The 22,270-nt window shown below is 47.2% G+C and overlaps 1 protein-coding gene and 1 non-coding gene across 2 annotated transcripts; one reads left to right on the top strand and one right to left on the bottom strand.

Annotated features, from left to right (window-relative positions):
- Positions 1-383: 383 nt before the first annotated feature.
- On the bottom strand, positions 384-1,496 carry LOC123430884 (BTB/POZ and MATH domain-containing protein 2-like). The gene has a single exon (XM_045114716.1). It carries the CDS (start codon positions 1,494-1,496, stop codon positions 384-386), a length of 1,113 nt encoding a protein of 370 aa, XP_044970651.1.
- Positions 1,497-2,686: 1,190 nt separating this feature from the next.
- On the top strand, positions 2,687-2,825 carry LOC123433738. Its single transcript, XR_006625064.1, has one exon. It is a non-coding gene; the product is annotated as a small nucleolar RNA Z247 (small nucleolar RNA).
- Positions 2,826-22,270: the final 19,445 nt, after the last annotated feature.

The raw sequence follows: 22,270 nt of genomic DNA, 5'->3' as shown, positions 1-22,270 counted from the left end.
AAGCATTGTTCCTCTAACCATCCAACCACACGGGTTGGTTTGCGTTTAGGGTTTTTTTGTTGTGTGCAATATTCTGTGGAGAAACGACAAATATTGCGAAATTAGGATAAAATGGCAGGTTTTTTCCATTTGGATGATTTTGGCCAGGAAATAGGTTTTGGCAAAAGGGTTTCTGAATATGGTTGTTATTTTGTTTCAACACCCAAAGGATCCACGGAGGAAGGCAAACATAAATCTTGCACTTTTCAAGTTTGTGTAAACAAATACCAACGTTTTAGCACATCAATCTAATCTTCCGACGTTTTGGCTTACAAACCATCGAGGCACTTTGCTATGGTTCAGAATATTCTATATATGAAAAAAAAAGAAAAGAAACCCAACATCTATTTCGTACGAGCTCTTTTGAATCTCTTCCTTTGATCAACTTGTTCCTCTTCATGACCCCCGTCCGATAATGGCAGCGGTCGGCATCTTGTCATGAAGTGCTCATTGGTCTCGAGGATGGCGGCCAACACTTGTTTTGACGACATAAATTCCACGCACGTATCCTTGAGTCGATTGCAGTGGTGCTGATTCGCCAGCGCGTAGGTGCTCATAACGGTCGCTGCATCCATAGTTTTGCACAGCTCATCTGCACACATGAGCTTGAGCCTCTCCAGATCGTACATGTCTGCCGCGACCATCAGGTGCTGCATCGCCGCGACGCCGTAGCCTCCTTCGTCATCGGCGTCGGAGGGCGGCGGCAGCGAGTCTGTATAGATGTAGTGCAGCATCATCTCGAAGATTGCCGGCTCCACGTCGATGACCTTGACGCGCGGCTTGTCCTTCCTCGCCATGGGGCCATAGAATTGAGCTCTGAAGACCGGCGACCGCGCGGCCAGAACGCACCTGTGCCCGCGGAACTCGCGTCTGCCCACGCGGAACGTGACGTCGGCGCCTGTCCCGTCCTCGAGCATGCCCTGGAGTTGGCTGGGCAGTTGGGTGGGCAGCTCCGGAGGCGGAGAGGGCGACTCGACGGTGAGGACACAGAGTATCGTGAAGCAGCCGTCCCCGACTTGGGACAGCCATTCCAGCTTGTCTTTCTGGACGAACTCGCAATAGCCAAATGCCGATTCAGCAAACTCGCCCGTGGAGAAGACGCGCTTCAGCGCATGATCGAAGCGGGCTACGTTTTCCTGGCTCCTTTTCTCCGTGATGCTCAGCGTGAACTTGGCAGTCACGTCCGGATCCACCATGCCTTCTTCTTGGCTGTAACAGCACAGAAGCGCTGACGCGTGGCCGTCACAGTCCTGGTCGATCCCGTCTGGATAGAATTTGATCCTCCACTTGTAGCCGCAGAATTCGACGACGGGCGAACTAATGAACTCGCCGACACCCATGCCATTGAGCTGCAGGTAATCGGGCACCTCGAGAGTGAGCGTCCTGGTGTGCTCCCAGGCCGTGACACGTCTCGACGTGATCTCCGCGGAGGTCGACCTGGAACTACTGTTACCCATGGCCGGCGCCGGTGGAGAACAGACGGCCGGGGATTTTATTGGTCTTTCTTCAAGTACTACTAAACTACTAGAACCAAGTTTACACCCGCGTATGTACCGACGTACCTAGGCGTCTTATCTTATATAGAAGGAGGGGTCCCAAGAAAAGACTGAATCATGTAGTCCCGATGGGGAGTAGGATTTGCACGCGTATACCTGCGCATCCGACTTTGGAGAGGAATCGGAATCGAAGAAAGAAATAAAGAAAGAGTTGCTGTTTTTTTTAGTGGAAAAGAAAGAGTTGTTATCGGCTATACATGGGGCCTGTGCACTCGATTTAAAGGTTCTCGACTTATGATCGATGAGAGAGGATTTGCTATTCAAGTGTATCTGTATTTTTTTTTTGTGCTGTTAAGGGTGTTAAACGTAACCTATCCTACAGCATCCTACGGCAGTTGGAGCTAGTCTTGTACCGCAAGTTAGATTAGGAGAGGTTGTTGGAGTTTATCTCTATCCATATAACTTAAATATATTTCTTCCTAGTTTATCTCTTGTTTAAACAAGATTGTAATCCCAACTACTTGTATGCTATCAGGGAAGTCGCGACCTTGTTATATAAACACGAAGCCGTCGGCCTGAGAGGGTACGACGTTCCTAGCCTTTCTCGCATGATAATCAGAGCCACCTCTTCCATCACATCTAGTTTTCCATCTCCTATCGCCTAAGCTTCCGCCATGGCCTCCTCCAGCACCTCCAACCCCGGCTTCTCCGGCCAAATCACCGAAAGGCTCACCCGCACTTACTATATCCTTTGGCGCACACAAATTACACCGCAGCTCAGAGGTGCAGGGTTCTATGGCTACGTTGATGGCACCATGAAGGAGCCAGTCAAGTCTGTCGTCACCAAGGACAAGGACAGGAAGGAGGAGTTCATCCCCAACCCCCTTCATCCGATCTGGATCCGGGAGGATCAACAGGTACTTGGTTACCTCCTGAATAATCTTTCCAAGGAAGTTCTCGTGCAGGTGACTTCGATCTCCCATGCACATGAACTCTGGACCGCTTTGGCGAACATGTTTTCGTCACAGTTGATGTCCCGCGTCAACAACATCTGTGTCGCCCTCGCGAACGCAAAGAAGGGCAACCAAACTGTTGCAACCTTCTTCGCGCATATGCGCTCCCTGGCTGATGAGCTGGCTGCTGCCGGCAAGCCACTCGACGACGACGAGCTCATCTCCTACATCATGGCTGGGCTCGACATAAAGTACCAGTCGCTCGTCTCCGCCCTCGACGCACGCGTCGAACCTGTCACCCTTGACGAACTGTTTGCTCAGATGAGCAACTTCGATCAAAGGGAGGCACTCTTCCAAGGTGCAAACTCCGGCGGGTTCAAGTCATCGGCTAATACCGCCACGCACGGCCGTGGTGGTCGTGGCCGCGGGACAAACCGTGGCAAAGGGAACTACAACAACAACTCACGTGGTGACCCAGTGACTCCCGCGGCAATGGTGGCCAACCCTCCTCCACCAACAATAGGGGCCGCCAAAACTCCTCCTCCAACAAACGATCAAATGCTGTCTAGTGTCAGATCTGTGGCAAACTTGGCCACTCAGCCAAGGATTGTTGATATCGCTTTGACGATGATGGTGATTCCTCCCAGGACGAGAAGGTGGCCGGAGCTACTGATGGCTCCTACGGAGTAGATACAAACTGGTACGTGGACAGTGGAGCCACGAACCACATCACCGGCGAAATTGAGAAGGTGACCATGCGAGAGAAGTACCGCGGCAAAGACAACATCCACACTACTAGTGGAGAAGGTATGGAGATTTTTCACGTTGTTTATTCAATTGTTGAAACTCCTCATAGAAAAATTCACCTACGAAAAATCCTGCATGTTCCTAGTGCTTCCAAAAATCTACTCTCTGTCCATCGCATTGCCATTGACAACATGTTGGGGATCATAGTAATTTCAAAAAAATTCCTACGTCATACAAGGATCTATCTACGGAGAAACCAGCAACGAGTCAAGGAGTAGAGCATCTTCATACCTTTGAAGATCGCTAAGCGGAAGCGTTGCTAGAACGCGGTTGATGGAGTCGTACTCGCAGCGATTCAGATCGCGGTGGATTCTGATCTATGCGCCGAATGTCGGCGCCTCCGCATTCAACACACGTGTAACCCGGTGACGTCTCCAACGCCTTGATCCACCAAGGAGGGAGGAGAGGTTGAGGGAGAGCTCCGGCAGCATGACGGCCTGGTGACGATGGAGCTACATGGCACTCCGACAGGGCTTCGCCAAGCACTACGGAGGACGAGGAGGAGGTGTAGGTCTGCGCCAAGAGAGGGAGAGAATTCTTGTCTCAAATCTTCCCAAAACCTTCACTATATATAGGAGGAGAGGGAGGAGGGTTCCCACCCTTAGGGTTTCACACCCTATGGGTGCGGCAGCCCTAGATTGCCTCGGGGCAGCGGCCAAGATGGTGGAGGCGCCCTAGGGTTGGGCCTTGAGGCCTAAGGTGGCCTCCCACGCCTAGGGTTTGCCCCCTCCGCCCCTTGGGCTAGTTGTGGAGGCGCACCAGCCCACTTAGGGGCTGGTTCCCTCCCACTCTTGGCCCATGTAGCAGCTTGGGGCTGGTGGCCCTTGCCGTTGGACCACCGGAAGCGATACATTTACGGTCTGGAACTCCTCGTGACGTCCTGGATCTCATCCGGGACTCCGAATAACCTTCGGTAACCACGTACACTATTTCCTTATAACCCTAGCGTCATCGAACCTTAAGTGTGTATACCCTACCGGTTCGGGAGACATGCAGACATGACCGAGACACCTCTTCGGTCAATAACCAACAGCGGGGTCTGGATATCCATGTTGGTTCCCACATGTTCCACGATGATCTCATCGGATGAACCACGATGTCGGGGATTCGACCAATCCCGTATGCAATTCCCTTTGTCTACCGGTATGATACTTGCCCGGGATTCGATCGTCGGTATCCCTATACCTTGTTCAATCTCGTTACCGGCAAGTCTCTTTACTCGTTCTGTAACACATCATCTCGTGGCTAACTCCTTAGACACACTGAGCTCAATATGATGATGGATTACCGAGTGGGCCCAGAGATACCTCTCCGTCACACGGAGTGACAAATCCCAGTCTCGATTCGTACAACCCAACAGATATTTTTGGAGATACATGTAGTGCACCTTTATAACCACCCAGTTATGTTGTGGCGTTTGATACACCCAAAGCACGCACAATCTCATGGTCTAAGGAAATGATACTTGACATTAGAAAAGCTTTTGCACATGAGCAACACGATCTAGTGCTATGCTTAGGATTGGGTCTTGTCCATCACATCATTCCACAATGATGTGATCCCGTTATCAATGACATCCAATGTCCATGATCAGGAAACCATGATCATCTATTGATCAAAGAGCTAGCCAACTAGAGGCTCACTAGGGACACATTGTGATCTATATATCCACACATGTATTACGGTTTCCGGTTAAGAAACGACAGCTTAGGTTTCTTGCCAAACCATAATTCATATGGTGTAATCTCAACGGATTTAGACGGTGCCCTATTTAAAGTAAATGCGGCAGTTTCCAATGCATATCCCCAGAACGATAGCGGTAAATCGGTAAGAGACATCATAGATCGCACCGTATCCAATAGAGTGCGATTACGACGTTCAGACACACCGTTACGCTATGGTGTGCCAGGAGGCATGATTTGTGAAACAATTCCACATTTCCTTAGGTGTGTGCCAAACTCGTGACTCAAATATTCTCCTCCACAACCAGATCTTAGAAACTTTATTTTCTTGTCACATTGATTCTCCACCTCACGCTGAAATTCCTTGAACTTTTCAAAGGTTTCAGACTTATGCTTCATTAAGTAGACATACCCATATGTACTCAAATCATCAGTGAGGATGAGAACTTAACGATAGCCACCGCGAGCCTTAACACTCATTGGACCGCATACATCGGTATGTATTATTTCCAACAAGTTGGTTGCTCGCTCCATTGTTCCGGAGAACGGAGTCTTGGTCATCTTGCCCATGAGGCATGGTTCGCATGTGCCAAATGATTCAAAATCAAGTGACTACAAAAGTCCATCTGTATGGAGTTTCTTCATGCTCTTTACGCCAATATGATCAAGGCGGAAGTGCCACAAGTATGTGGGACTATCATTATGAACCTTACATATTTTGGTACTCACACTATGAGTATGTGTAACATCACGATCGAGATTCATCACGAATAAACCATTGACCATTGGGGCATGACCATAAAACATACCACTCATATAAATAAAACAACCATTATTCTCATATTTAAATGAGTAGCCATCTTGCATCAAGAGAGATCCCGATACAATGTTCATGCTGAAAGCTGGTACTAAATAACAATTATTAAGGTTTAAAACTAATCCTGAAGGTAGATGTAGAGGTAGCGTGCCGACGGCGATCACATCGACCTTGGAACCATTCCCGACGCGCATCGTCACCTCGTCCTTAGCCAGCCTACGCTTGTTCTGCATTCCTGCTTAGAGTTGCAAATGTGATCAACAACACTGGTATCAAATACCCAAGAGCTACTACGAGCGCTGGTAAGGTACACATCGACAACAAGTATATCACATATACCTTTGACGTTGCAGACCTTCTTGTCCGCTAAGTACTTAGGGCAATTCCGCTTCCAGTGACCGGCTCCGTTACAGTAATAGCACTCAGTCTCAGGCTTGGGCCCTTTATTTTACTTCTTCCCGGCAACTGGTTTACCGGGAGTGGCAACTGCTTTGTCGTCTTTCTTGAAGCTTTTCTTACCATTTCCCTTCTTGAAACTGGTGGTCTTATTGACCATCAACACTTGATGCTCTTTCTTGATTTCTACCTCCGCAGATTTCAGCATTGAATACAACTCGGGAATAGTCTTTTCCATCCCTTGCATGTTGTAATTCATCACAAAGCCTTTATAGCTAGGTGGAAGCGACTAGAGGATTCTGTCAATGACCGCATCATCCAGAAGTTTAACTCCGAGCTAAGTTAAGCGGTTGTGCAACCCAGACATTCTGAGTATGTGCTCACTGATAGAACTGTTCTCCTCCATCTTACAGCTGAAGAACTTGTCGACGACTTCATATCTCTTGACCCGGGCATGAGCTTGAAAAACAAGTTTCAGCTCCTCGAACATCTCATATGCTCCGTGTTGCTCAAAACGCCTTTGGAGACCCGGTTCTAAACTGTAAAGCATGTCGCACTAAACAAGAGAGTAGTCATCACTCCGCGACTGCCAGGCGTTCCTAGCGTCCTGGTCTGCCGCGGGAACAGGAGGATCACCTAGCTTAAGGACATATGCCTTGTTGGAAGCAGTGAGGATGAGCTTTAAGTTACGAGCCCAATCCGCATAGTTGCTCCCATCGTCTTTCAGCTTGGTTTTCTCTAGGAACGCATTGAAGTTGAATGAGACATTTGCGTTGGCCATTGGATCTACAATATTTGTAAAGACAATTTTAGACTAAGTTCATCTAATCAAATTACTAATGAACTCCCACTTAGATCGACATCCCTCTAGTCATCCAAGTGTTACATGATCCACGTCGACTAGCCCGTGTCCGATCATCACGTGAGACGGACTAGTCATCAATGGTGGGCATCTCCATGATGATCGTATCAAGCATATGACTCTTGTTCGACCTTTCGGTCTCTCGTATTCGAGGCCATGTCTGCACATGCTAGGCTCGTCGAGTCAACCCAAGTGTTTTGCATGTGTAAACTGGCTTACACCCGTTGTATGCGAATGTTAGAATCTATCACACCCGATCATCACGTGGTGCTTCGAGACAACGATCCTTTGCAATGGTGCACACTTAGGGGAATACATATCTCAAAACTTTAATGAGTGATCATCTTATCTTTGCTACCGTTGTTCTAAGCAATATGATGAAAAACATGATAAACACCACATGCAATCATATAGTGACATGATATGGTCAGTATCATCTTGCTCCTTTGATCTCCTTCTTCGGGGCACCATATGTAACGCCCAAGATGCGATCATATCCTTATTTTAGCACGAGGGCCTTGAGAGGGATAGAAGCGCATCTCGTCGTTTCACAAGAATGGATATTGCTACAAGTACATGTACTAAAGAGAAGAGTATATGGAATTGGCTTCCACTCGCCACAAGCTACATCAGAGTCACAACAGTACAATTCATAAATATCACAAAGAAGAGCAGGGTCCAACTACGGACGAAAACAAACGAGAAAGAACGATGTCCATCATTGCTATCCCAGGCTGCCGGCCTGGAACCCATCCTAGATCGACGAAGAGGAAGAAGAAGAAACTCCAAATGAACAATCATCGCGCTCACATATTAATATCCTTACCTGTACCTGCAACTGTTGTTGTAGTAATCTGTGAGCCACAGGGGACTCAGCAATCTCATTTCCAAAGGTATCAAGACTAGCAAAGCTTAATGGGTGAGGTATAGTTAAGTGGTGAGGCTGCAGCAAGCGACTAAGCATTATATGAGGTGGCTAACTTACGAGTACAAGAATAAGAGGGGGAATCTACGCATAGCGGACGTGAACTATTGACGATCAAATGAATGATCCTGAACACCTACTTACGTCAGACATAACCCCACCGTGTCCTCGATTGGAGAAGGAGCTCACGAAAGAGACAGTCACGGTTACACACTCACTTGGCATATTTTAATTGAGTTAACTTCAAGTTATCTAGAACCAGATGTTAAAAAGAGTTTCCACGTTGCCACATAACCGCGGGCACGGCTTTCAGGAAGATTTAACCCTGTAGGGGTGCTCCAACTGGTCCATCACAAACTACCACACGCTGCGATGGAATGACCTCGATCAGGGAGACCCGTGATCTCCTCGAATCCCTATTGGAAAACCTCAACCTCGAGTTAGCTCAAAGCATCATCGGAATCCCTCGCACAAGACGCTTGATAAAGGTAAAACAAGTCCAGCAAGGCCGCCCGGCATGTCGACGAACCCGATAGGAGCCGCGTATCTCGTTCTCAGGACACGGCCGGATGGAACTAGCTATGAGAACCAAACCTCGAGTTTCCTCGCGGTGGACCCGCAGGCAGACCATTTGGGACCAACACCATCACCACTGGCCCCGAGTGTATTATGTTGAATTACTCCTCGGGTAGCGCTAACTCCCTATGTTTTTCAGTATTAACAGAATTAATATGTTGGGCAAATATAGAACCAATGTTGGGCCTTGCCAGACGAGATTTTTCCCGAAACGAGAATCTAGGGGGTCCCCATAACAACCCCAAGCATGTTAGGAGCGCTCATTTATGGAACATAGCACCGGTAGACGAAACTAAGGCGGCAAAGGTGGAACAAAACACCAGGCTAGAAAGGCCGAGCCTTCCACCTTTTACCAAGTATATAGGTGCATTTAATTAAATAGCAATTAATATGGTGATATAACAAGGAACCCATGTTATCACATGGAAGTAACTGCACGTGCAACTAGCAACGCTAACACATGGTTAAGCAAGCGGTAACATAGCCAATCAGTGGTTTGCTAGGTTGTGAACAGGTTGAAGGTTTTCATGGCAATGTTGAGAGGCTAACATTTAACAGGTGGTAGGCAGCGAGACATAACGATAGAAACAAAACAACTAGCATGGTAATGATAGTAATGGTATCTAGGGAAATGGTCATCTTGCCTGAGATCCCGCTTGGAAGAAGAACGACTCCGTAAAGCAGACGAACCAATGTAGTCGAACGGGTCCTCACTTTCTGACACGCTTGCGGAACTCTATTGAGACGAAGCAAACCGGAAACGAGAATGAACACAAGAAATTCACCACGCGATGCACAACACAAATGATGCATGAGCGGTTTCATTTATGCACGATAAGACATGACAATTCACACAATCAACCACTACACATTAAGTGAAGTTCAACATGCAACGAGTTGCATATCGACGAAACTTCATCTTTATTTATTTAATTCTATCCCGATTAGGTACACGGCAATATTAAATATGGTTAAATATGGCAAGAGGTGAAGCGTAACTAATCTACCTATCTAGGCATTTAAATGAGGTCGGAAACGACATATAGCATCTCCGAGATGACCCCACGCGTTAAATTAGAATTTTGTCCAGATCTGAACTAACATGTTTTAATACTTGTTAAATAGCACAATAAATAGGTTAATGCGAAACTACACGTCGTTCTAGTCCATTTACATATATGGAACATCTCCAACGGAGCTACGGTTCAAAAGATATGATCACCGCAAGATATGACGGCATGAATGCAATATGTGTGCAATGAAAGTCACAAGCATTCCAAACATACAAGCACCAAGATAATATGAACCTACACGAGATTTTAAGCAAGTTTCATATAGGACACAATCAAAACAGAGCAACGGTTCAATAAATACAAGCTACACAAGAAATAGTCATAATCTGCCAAAAACAACAACTTGACATTTTCTACACCCCAAAACAACAAGCTACATAAATCTAAAATGCTCAAACAAGGCATGAGACAACAGTAGTCAAGATGCACTACAACACCCTACTAAATACAACTAGCATGGAAGCATGGGTCACTAGGAAAAGAACTCACAAAATGGCATCTCTCACACAGTTTCAGACTTAGAGAAAATAACAGTTTTTGACAGTGCAGTTTCTGATCTGAAGGCATATTGACAACATTAAAACTATATTCTACAGCATGTTAGAGAATCTTAAGGACTACAACTAACTCCATTGCACGAACCTCAAAGGAGTTGTAGATCACTAGCAAAACTCATGGCAAGACAGCAACAAAATATAACAGAATTCAGACTTACAAATATTTCATAATCTCCAAATCAGCACTATTTTCTAGCATGTTGGCAACAAGAAAACAACACCTAAACATGGATTTCTAAAGCAACCAAAATTACCAGGGGCTAGCATACATATTCCAATGGCATATCTTTAGTTCAAAACCAATTCATATCATGCACGGAATAAATCCCACAAAATAAACAAAAGGACAACATGGCAAAATATCACGCACACTAACTTGCTCAAAAGCTAAAACTAAATGTACAGTTAAATTCTACGGATTTTTCTACCCCGAAAACATTTATAATATGTGGGGTTCGAAAAATAAACTAACGCGACACATATATGCGAGAATATGTCCTATACGCGACATAGCAAACTATTGATGCCACCTATATGCAAAAATGCAAGCAACTACTCTAAAATACATGGCAAAGGGTCCCGAACGATGTGAACATTTTATCTACGGGGTTTGAACAATCCGGACAGGCACAAAAATATCTACGGAATAATAATCTATTAGAACAGCACGTAAATCTAGGCAAACGGCGGGTCAACCTACTCCAAACATGCATGCAAGTGGCAAAATATGAATCTACGCGAAAAACTACACTAGTTACATGTTTAAATCATCGCGATCCGACGCACAGTTAATTATCTACGAGCGTTTGAAATTACTCTATTTCGTGGAAATACTAAATCACAGAAATCTAATAAAAAACTAAACGGGCCGAAACCAGTGGCGCAATATAGCAATACTACGCGCAGGAGAGAAATAGAGGGGCTCAACGGGGGGGTCACCTTCGGGCTTTCGGGCCGGTTGGAGAGGCAAGTTAGAAGGGGCGGTTGGGCCATGGGGGTCACGTTGCAGGTCGGCCGGCCCACGGGGCGAGTTGCTGGGCCTCAGGGGCACGCGACCCACGTGGGTCAACGAGCGCGGCGGGGCTGGCTCGCCTGATCTGGCTCGCGGCGGCGGCACGGCTGCAACCGCCGGCGATGGAGGGGAACAGGGCCTCAACAGGGCCATGGCGCGGCAGATCGACCGGATCCAGGGCGGGGTCATCGGATCCACCCAGGGCGGCGGCCGCACACGACGGCATGGGGCGGCGCCATGGCGAGGACGAGCGCTCGAGCGGCGGCTCCTACAGCAGGGAACGACGGCTGCTCGCCAAAGAACATCAGCGGGGCGGCGAGGTGAGGTCCGGCGCACTCAATAGCCCAGCCGACGGCGGCTCCAGCGAGCAGGCCAGAGGGGCGGAGCTCAGGCAGCACTCACGCGCAAGGCGAGGAGGCACGGGGCAAAGCTAGGGTTTCGCGGCTGTGGATCGGGCATGGCACGATCCGGACCTGGGCGGGCCCCGGATGGGCTTCGGCGGGCCTGGCGGCTGGCAGGAGGTGGGAGGAGGCTGGCTGGCGGCTAGGGTTGGGGAGGCACGGGAAACGAGGGAGAGAGAGAGGATGACTGCCTATTTATAGACAGAAGGGCTCGGCTTATCCAAATCCGGCTCCGTCAACCACGGGATCGCGATCGGATGGCCACGGACGCGGAAATGGCTAGGTGGGCTGTGTAGAGTGGCTAGCCGGAGAAGAGAGGGAAAACGGGCACCCGGCAACGTGATTTAAAATACCGAAAAACGTCCGACGATAACCGAATACGGTGCCACTATGATCGACCGTTAGGGTACCACAGGAACTCCGAGTGCGACAAAAATTGGCAGCGGCCTACCTATATTAAAATAAGACCACACGCTAAGTTTCAACCCAATCATAGGAAGTTTTATACACACTTTTAAAAACAAAGTTTTGATGATGCCGCGGGCGCGTTCGTGTGTGGTCAGGCTCAACACGGTCAACGACTAACACGGAGAGAATCGACAACTAATAACGGATGCAGGTTTGAAAACTGGCGGCAACGGAGTGCCGATGCAATGCGGATGATGCGCATGATGCGATGATGATGCGACAGACAAGTAAGCCACATGACGAAAACGGAATAAAAGGGAAATCTTCTGGGGCGTCGGTCTCGGGCTGTCACACCATGATCATCATCGTCACCGGCATGACACCATGATCTCCATCATCATGATCTTCATCATTGTGTGTCCATGAAGTCATTATGCCAACTATTACTTCTACTACTATAGCTAACTTTTAGCAATAAATTAAAGTAATCACATGGCATTGCATCTCATAAAATAAATTAAGACAACTCCTATGGCTCCTGCCGATTGTCATAATCATCGACATGCAAGTCGTGAATCCTATTACAAGAACATGATCAATCTCATACATCACATATGTAACATCACATCTTTTTTGCCATATCACATCACATAGCATACCCTCCAAAAACTAGTTAGACATCCCCTAATTGTTGTCGCAAGTTTTACGTGGCTGGTTAGGATTTCTAGCTAGCAAGAACGCTTTTTACCTACGTGACAGCCACAACGTGGATATGTCAATGCTATTTACCCTTCCCTCTTCACCGAATATGATCCGACTAAAGTGGGAGAGACAGACACCCGCTAGCCACCTTATGCAACTAGTGCATGTCGGTCGGTGGAACCAGACTCACGTAAGAGTACGTGTAAAGTCGGTCCTGGCCACTTCATCCCACGATGTCGCTGGATCAAGATAAGACTAGTAAAGGCAAGTAATTGATAAATCAGCGCCAACAACTTTTGTGTTCTACTTGTGCATAGAATCTACGCATAGAACCTTGGCTCTGATACCACTATTGGGGATCGAAGTAATATCAAAACATTTCCTACGCCATACAAGGATCTATCTATGGAGAAACCAACAACAAGTCAAGGAGTAGAGCATCTTCATACCTTTAAAGATCGGTAAGCGGAAGCGTTGCTAGAACGCGGTTGATGGAGTCGTACTCGCAACGATTCAGATCGCGGTGGATTCTGATCTATGCGCCGAATGTCGGCGACTCCGCGTTCAACACACGTGCAGCCCGGTGACGTCTCCAACGCCTTGATCCAGCAAGGAGGGAGGATAGGTTGAGGCAGAGGTCCGGCAGCACGACGATATGGTGACGATGGAGCTACGTGGCACTCCGACAGGGCTTCGCCAAGCACTACGAAGGACGAGGACGAGGAGGTGTAGCACTGCGCCGAGAGAGAGAAAATTCTTGTCTCAAATCTGCCCAAAACCTTCACTAAATATAGCAGGAGAGGGAGGAGGGTGCCCATCCTTACGGTTTCCAACCCTAAGGGTGTGGCAGCCCTAGATGGCCTTGGGGCGGCGGCCAAGGTGGTGGAGGCGCCCTACGGTTGGGCCTTGATGCCCAAGTGGCCTCCCACGCCTATGGTTTGCCCCCTCCAACCTTGTTGCGCCTTGGCTGGTTCTGGAGGCGCACCAGCCCACTTAGTGGCTAGTTCCCTCCCGCTCTTGGCCCATGTAGCAGCTTGGGGCTGGTGGCCCTTGCTGGTGGACCCCTAGAACCCTTCCGGTGGTCCCGGTACATTACCGATGTAGCGCGAAACAATGCCAGCGACCAAACCCTTACTTCCTATATTTAAATCTTTACCTCCGGACCATTCCGGAACTCCTCATGACATCCGGGATCTCATCCGGGACTACGAACAACCTTCGGTAACCATGAACACTATTCCCCTATAACCCTAGCGTCATTGAACCTTAAGTGTGTAGACCCTACGGGTTTGGGAGACATGCAGACATGACTGAGTCACCTCTTTGGTCAATAACCAACAGTGGGGTCTGGATATCCATGTTGGTTCCCACATGTTCCACGATGATCTCATCGAATGAACCACGATGTCGGGGATTCGATCAATCCCGTATGCAATTCCCTTTGTCTACCAGTATGATACTTGCCCGAGATTTGATCGTCGGTATCCCTATACCTTGTTCAATCTCATTACCGGCAAATTTGTTTACTCGTTCCGTAACACATCATCCCGTGGCTAACTCCTTAGACACACTGAGCTCAATATGATGATGGATTACCGAGTGGGCCCAGAGATACCTCTCCGTCACACGGAGTGACAAATCCCAGTCTCGATTCGTACAACCCAACAGATACTTTCGGAGATACCTGTAGTGCACCTTTATAATCACCCAGTTACGTTGTGACGTTGTTTCATACGCCCAAAGCACTCCTATGGTATCCGGGAGTTGCACAATCTCATGGTCTAAGGAAATGACACTTGACATTAAAAAAGCTTTAGCAGACGAACAACATGATCTAGTGCTATGCTTATGATTGGGTCTTGTCCATCGCATCATTTCCCAATGATGTGATCCCGTTATCAATGACATCCAATGTCCATGATCAGGAAACCATGATCATCTATTGATCAACGAGCTAGCCAACTAGAGGTTCACTAGGGACACATTGTGATTATATTCACACATGTATTACGGTTTCCGGTTAATACAATTATAGCATGAATAATAGACAGTTATCATGAACTAGGAAATATAAGAATAACCACTTTATTATTGCCTCTAGGGCATATTTCCATCACAACAATGGCTTCCTTGAGTTTCACCATTTCTTCTTTTTGATCAAGGATGAGGTAACGAAGAAGGTGCTCTATCGAGGTAGATGCGTCCATTGGCTTTGCCCACTCGTTCCGGAGATTAGAAGATTCAATAAACAAGTTTTCATTGCCACCAAACTATTCGCTTCATGATGGCACGATAGTCTAGGTCATGCGGCTTTTTCTTTAGTTGAACGATTACTTAGAGAGAATAAACTCTCATATGTTGGAGAGCATAATGCTGAGACAGTTTGTGATTCATGTCAAAAAGCTAAGAGTCATGAGTTTCCCTATTCAGTTTCTACCAGCATCTCTACAAAACCTTTGCAGCTTGTGTTTTCTGATGTTTGGGGACATGCTCCCTCGTCTGCTGGTAGACATTCCTACTACGTTAGTTTTATTGATGACTACAGAAAATACTCTTGGATCTATCTTCTTAAGAAACGATCCGATATTTTTCAAGTGTTCAAAAACTTCCAAGCACTCATTGAACGAAAATTTGAAACAAACATCATAGCTGTCTAGTCTGATTGGGGAGGAGAATATGAAAAACTAAACTCTTTCTTTCAGACTCTTGGAGTTTCTCATCATGTGTCATGTCCACATGCCCATCAACAAAATGGGTCTGCTCAGCGCAAACATAGACACATTGTTGAAGTTGGCCTAGCTCTCCTAGCCCAAGCCTCCATGTGTTGGAAATATGCCCTAGAGGCAATAATAAAATGGTTATTATCATATTTCCTTGTTCATGATAATCGTCTATCGTTCATGCTATAATTGTATTAACAGGAAACAGTAATACATGTGTGAATGAATAGATCACAATGTGTCCCTAGCAAGCCTCTAGTTAGCTAGCTCGTTAGTCAATAGATGATCATGGACATTGGATGTCATTGATAACGGGATCACATCATTGGGAGAATGATGTGGTGGACAAGACCCAATCCTAAGCCTAGCACTAGATCGTATTGTTCGTATGCTAATGCTTTTCTAATGTCAAGTATCTTTTCCTTCGACCGTGAGATTGTGCAACTCCCGGATACCGTAGGAGTGCTTTGGGTGTATCAAACGTCACAACGTAACTGGGTGACTATAAAGGTGCACTACGGGTACCTCCGAAAGTGTCTGTTGGGTTGGCACGAATCGAGATCGGGATTTGTCACTCCGTGTGACGGAGAGGTATCTCTGGGCCCACTCGGTAGAACATCATCATGAGCTCAATGTGACTAAGGAGTTAGTCACACGATGACGTGCTACGGAACGAGTAAAGAGACTTACCGGTAACGAGATTGAACAAGGTATAGGTATACCGACGATCGAATCTCGGGCAAGTTCTATACCGACAGACAAAGGGAATTGTATACGGGATTGATTGAATCCTTGACATCGTGGTTCATCCGATGAGATCATCGTGGAGCTAGTGGGAGCCACCATGGGTATCCAGACCCCGCTGATGGTTATTGGCCAGAGAGGTGTCTCGGTCATGTTTGCCTGTCTCCCGAACCCGTAGGGTCTACACACTTAAGGTTCGATGACGCTAGGGTTATAAGGAATTGTTGTACGAGGTTATCGAAAGTTTTTCGGAGTCCCGGATGAGATCCCGGACGTCACGAGGAGCTCCGGAATGGTCCGGAGGTAATGATTGATATATAGGACGGATGGTTTCGGACACCGGAAGTGTTTCGGGCATCACCGGTAACGTACCGGGACCACCGGGACCACCGGAGGTGGTCCCGGGGGACCACCGAAAGGGGGTGACGACCCCGGGAGGCTAGATGGGCTAAGTGGGGAAGGGAACCAGCCCCTAAGTGGGCTGGTGCGCCCCCCACCCAGTCCATGTGCACCAGAAAAAAGGGGAGAGGGGGGAACCCTAATTTAGGTGGGCCTTAGGCCCACCAGAGGGGTGCGCCACCCCTCCCCCTTGCCCTGGCCGCCACCCCTCTCCCATCTAAGGGCTGCCGCACCCCTTAGGGGTGGGAACCCTAAGGGCTGCGCCCCCTCCCTCTCCCCCTATATATTGATGAGGTTCGGGGCAGTCTGAGACACGGTAAAATCTCTCTCTCTCGACGCAGCCCTGGTCCTCTCCCTCCTCCTCTCTGCCGGCGCTTGGCGAAGCCCTGCCGGGAGACCTCGTCTCTCCACCAACACCACGCCGTCGTGTTGCTGGTCTTCTTCCCCAACCTCTCCCTCCTCCTTGCTGGATCAAGGTGCGGGAGACGTCACCGGGCTGCACGTGTGTTGAACGCGGAGGTGCCGTTGTTCGGCACTAGATCGGAATCGTTGCGAGTACGACTCCATCAACCGCGTTCTAGCAACGCTTCCGCTTAGCGATCTTCAAAGGTACGAAGATGCTCTTACCCCTCTCTCGTTGCTGGTCTCTCCATAGGAAGATCTGAGCATGCGTAGGAAAATTTTGAATTTATGCTACGTTACCCAACAGTGGCATCCGAGCCAGGTTTTCTATGCGTAGATTCTATGCACGAGTAGAACACAAAAGTTGTGGGCGATGGTTTATCAATTTGCTTGCCGTTACTAGTCTTATTCTTTTACGGCGGTATTGTGGGATGAAGCGGCCCGGACCGACCTTACACGTACGCTTACGTGAGACTGGTTCCACCGACAAACATGCACATCGTGCATAAAGGTGGCTAGCGGGTGTCTGTCTCTCCTACTCTAGTCGGATTGTATTTGATGAAAAGGGCCCTTATGAAGGGTAAATAGCTTTGGCATATCATCGTTGTGGCTGTCACGTAGGTAAGAAGGCGTTCTTGCTAGAAACCCAAATCAGCCACGTAAAACTTGCAACAACAATTAGAGGACGTCTAATTTGTTTTTGCAGGGTTTGACATGCGATGTGATATGGCCAAAGTTGTGATGTTGCATGTATGATGTATGAGATGATCATGTTATTGTAATAGGTTTCACGACTTGCATGTCGATGAGTATGACAACCGGCAGGAGCCATAGGAGTTTTCTTAATTTATTGTATGAGATGCAACGCCATGTGCTTACTACTTTTACCTCATTGCTAACGGTTAGCCATAGTAGTAGTGATAGTAGTAGTTGGCGTGACGACTTCACGGAGACACGATGATGGAGATCATGATGATGGAGATCATGGTGTCACGCCGGTGACGATGATGATCATGCGATGCCTGAAGATGGAGATCGAAAGAGCAAAGATGATAATGGCCATATCATGTCACTATATGATTGCATTGTGATGTTTATCATGTTTTACATCTTATTGCTTAAAACGACGGTAGCATAATAAGATGATCCCTCTTAAAATTTCGAGAACGTATTCCCCTAAGTGTGCACCGTTGCGAAGGTTCGTTGTCTCGAAGCACCACGTGATGATCGGGTGTGATAGATTCTAACGTTCGCATACAACGGGTGTAAGCCAGATTTACACACGCGAAACACTTAGGTTGACTCGACGAGCTTAGCATGTACAGACATGACCTCAAATACAAGAGACCGAAAGGTCGAACATGAGTCGTATGGTTGAATACGATCAGCATGAAGTTGCTCACCATGGTGACTAGTCCGTCTCACGTGATGATCGGACACGGGTTAGTCAACATGGATCATGTATCACTTAGATGACTAGAGGGATGTCGATTTAAGTGGGAGTTCATACTTAATTTGATTAAATGAACTTAATTGTCATGAACTTAGTCTAAAAGTTGTCTTTATAAATATTGTAGATGTCCAACGTCAACCTCAACTTCAACGCATTCCTAGAGAAAAACAAGCTGAAAGATGATGGTAGCAACTAGGCGGACTGGGTTCGCAACCTGAAGCTCATCCTTGAAGCAGCTAAAAAGGCTTATGTCCTTAATGCGCCGCTAGGTGACCCTCCCGCTCCCGCAGCATCCCAGGATGTTCTAAACGTCTGGCAAGCGCAGAGTGATGACTACTCTCTGGTCAGGTGTGGCATGTTATACAGTTTAGAAACGGGGCTCCAAAGACGTTTTGAGCAACACGGGGCATATGAGATGTTCCAAGAGCTGAAGCTAGTTTTTCAAGCTCATGCCCGTGTCGAGAGATATGAAGTCTCCGACAAGTTCTTCAGTTGTAAGATGGAGGAGAACAGTTCTTTCAGTGAGCACATACTCAAAATGTCTGGGTTACACGGTCGCCTGACTTCACTTGGAGTCGAACTTCCGGATGATGCTATCATTGACAGAATCCTCCAGTCTCTCCCACCAAGCTACAAAGGCTTTGTGCTTAACTACAACATGCAAGGGATGGAGAAAACCATTCCCGAGTTGTACTCGATGCTCAAGTCTGCAGAAGTAGAAATCAAGAAGGAGCATCAAGTGTTGATGGTCAACAAGACCACTAGTTTCAAGAAAGGCAGGAGTAAGAAGAACTTCAAGAAAGACGGCAAAGCTGTTGCCACGCCCGGTAAGCCAGATGCTAGGAAGAAGAAAAAGAACGGACCCAAGCCTGAGACTGAGTGCTTCTACTGCAAGGGAAAAGGTCACTGGAAGCGGAACTGCCCCAAATACTTAGCGGACAAGAAGGTCGGCAACGTTAAAGGTATATGTGATATACATGTTATTGATGTGTACCTTACCAGCGCTCGTAGTAGCTCCTGGGTATTTGATACTGGTGCTGTTGCTCACATTTGCAACTCAAAGCAGGAACTGCGGAATAAGCGGAGACTGGCCAAGGACGAGGTGATGATGCGTGTCGGGAATGGTTCAAAGGTCGATGTGATCGCCGTCGGCACGCTACCTCTACATCTACCGTCGGGATTAGTTTTAAACCTTAATAATTGTTATTTAGTACCAGCTTTAAGCATGAACATTGTATCAGGGTCTTGCTTAATGCGAGACGGCTACTCATTTAAGTCAGAGAATAATGGTTGTTCTATTTATATGAGTGATATGTTTTATGGTCATGCTCCGCTGGTGAATGGTTTATTCTTGATGAATCTCGATCGTGATGTTACACATATTCATAGTGTGAGTACCAAAAGATGCAAAGTTGATAATGATAGTCCCACATACTTGTGGCACTGCCGCCTTGGTCATATCGGCGTTAAGCGCATGAAGAAGCTCCATACTGATGGACTGCTAGAGTCTCTTGACTTTGAATCATTTGACACATGCGAACCGTGCCTCATGGGCAAGATGACTAAGACTCCATTCTCAGGAATAATGGAGAGAGCCACCGACTTATTGGAAATAATACATACTGATGTGTGTGGTCCAATGAACGTTGAAGCTCGCGGTGGCTATCGTTATGTTCTCACTCTCACCGATGATTTGAGTAGGTATGGGTATATCTACTTGATGAAGCACAAATCTGAGACGTTTGAAAAGTTCAAGGAATTTCAGAGTGAGGTTGAGAATCAACGTGACAGAAAATTAAATGTCTACGATCTGATCGTGGAGGAGAATATTTGAGTCACGAGTTTGGCACACACCTAAGGAAGTGTGGAATCGTTTCACAACTGACGCCGCCTGGCACACCACAGCGCAACGGAGTGTCTGAACGTCGTAATCGCACTTTATTAGATATGGTACGATCTATGATGTCTCTCACCGACTTACCGCTATCATTTTGGGGATACGCATTAGAAACTGCAGCATTCACTTTAAATAGGGCACCGTCTAAATCCGTTGAGACGACACCGTATGAACTGTGGTTTGGCAAGAAACCAAAGTTGTTGTTTCTTAAAGTTTGGGGCTGCGATGTTTATGTGAAGAAACTTCAACCAGAAAAGCTCGAACCCAAAGCGGAGAAATGTGTATTCATAGGATACCCTAAGGAAACTATTGGGTATACCTTCTATCTTAGATCCGAAGGTAAAACCTTTGTTGCCAAGAACGGATCCTTTCTAGAGAAAGAGTTTCTCTCGAAAGAAGTAAGTGGGAGGAAGGTAGAACTTGATGAGGTAATTACACCCCCTCTCGAACAGGAAAGTAGCGCAGCGCAAGAAGTTGTTCCTGTGGTGCCTACACCGACTGAAGAGGAAGTTAATGATGATGATCATGAAGCTTCGGATCAAGTTACTACTGAACCGCGAAGGTCCACAAGGGTTCGCTCCGCACCAGAGTGGTACGGCAACCTGTGATGGAAATCATGTTGTTAGACAACGGTGAACCATCGAACTATGAAGAAGCGATGGCGGGCCCGGATTCCAACAAATGGCTTGAGGCCATGAAATCCGAGATAGGATCCATGTATGAGAACAAAGTATGGACTTTGGTGGACTTGCCCGATGACCGGCGAGCCATAGAAAATAAATGGATCTTCAAGAAGAAGACTGATGCAAACGGTAATGTAACCGTTTACAAAGCTCGACTTGTCGCAAAGGGTTTTCGACAGATTCAAGGAGTTGACTACGATGAGACTTTCTCTCCCGTAGCAAAGCTGAAATCAGTCCGAATCATGTTAGCAATTGCCGCCTTTTATGATTATGAAATTTGGCAAATGGACGTCAAAACAGCGTTCCTTAACGGGAACCTTAAGGAAGAGTTGTATATGATGCAACCAGAAGGTTTTGTCGACCCTAAGGGTGCTAACAAAGTGTGCAAGCTCCAGCGCTCCATCTATGGGCTGGTGCAAGCATCTTGGAGTTGGAACATTCGCTTTAATGAGGTGATTAAAGCGTTTGGGTTCATACAGGTTTACGGAGAAGCCTGTCTGTACAAGAAAGTGAGTGGGAGCTCTGTAGCTTTCCTCGTACTATATGTGGATGACATATTATTGATGGGGAATGATATAGAGATGTTGGAGAGCATAAAGGCCTATTTGAACAAGAGTTTTTCAATGAAGGACCTTGGAGAAGCTGCATACATATTAGGCATCAAGATCTATAGAGATAGATCGAGACGCCTCATAGGTCTTTCGCAAAGTACATACCTTGACAAAATATTGAAGAAGTTCAATATGGAAAACTCAAAGAAAGGGTTCTTGCCAGTTTTGCAAGGTATGAGATTGAGTAAGACTCAGTCGCCGACCACGGCAGCAGATAGAGAGAAGATGAGTTCTGTCCCCTACGCTTCAGCCGTGGGCTCTCTAATGTATGCCATGTTGTGTACCAGACCTGATATAAACCTTGCGATAAGCTTGGTAGGGAGGTACCAAAGTAATCCCGGTGCGGAACACTGGACAACGGTCAAGAATATCCTTAAGTACCTGAAAAGGACTAAGGAAATGTTTCTCGTTTATGGAGGTGACGAAGAGCTCGTCGTAAAGGGTTACGTCGATGCTAGCTTTGACACAGATCCGGATGACTCTAAGTCACAAACCGGATACGTGTATGTGTTGAATGGTGGGGCAGTGAGCTGGTGCAGCAGCAAGCAAGAAGTCGTGGCAGCATCTACATGTGAAGCGGAGTACATAGCTGCTTCAGAAGCGGCTCATGAAGGAATTTGGATGAAGGAGCTCATCACCGACCTTGGAGTGGTTC

Source organism: Hordeum vulgare, chromosome 2H (genome assembly GCF_904849725.1).
Source record: "Hordeum vulgare subsp. vulgare chromosome 2H, MorexV3_pseudomolecules_assembly, whole genome shotgun sequence".
NCBI lineage: Eukaryota > Viridiplantae > Streptophyta > Magnoliopsida > Poales > Poaceae > Hordeum > Hordeum vulgare.
Note: the sequence above shows the minus strand (reverse complement) of the source record. Positions and strands in the feature narration are given on the sequence as shown.

Excerpts from the sequence above, each read along its gene's own strand:
- LOC123430884 (XM_045114716.1), bottom strand. The coding sequence starts at position 1,496 with ATGGGTAACAGTAGTTCCAGGTCGACCTCCGCGGAGATCACGTCGAGA.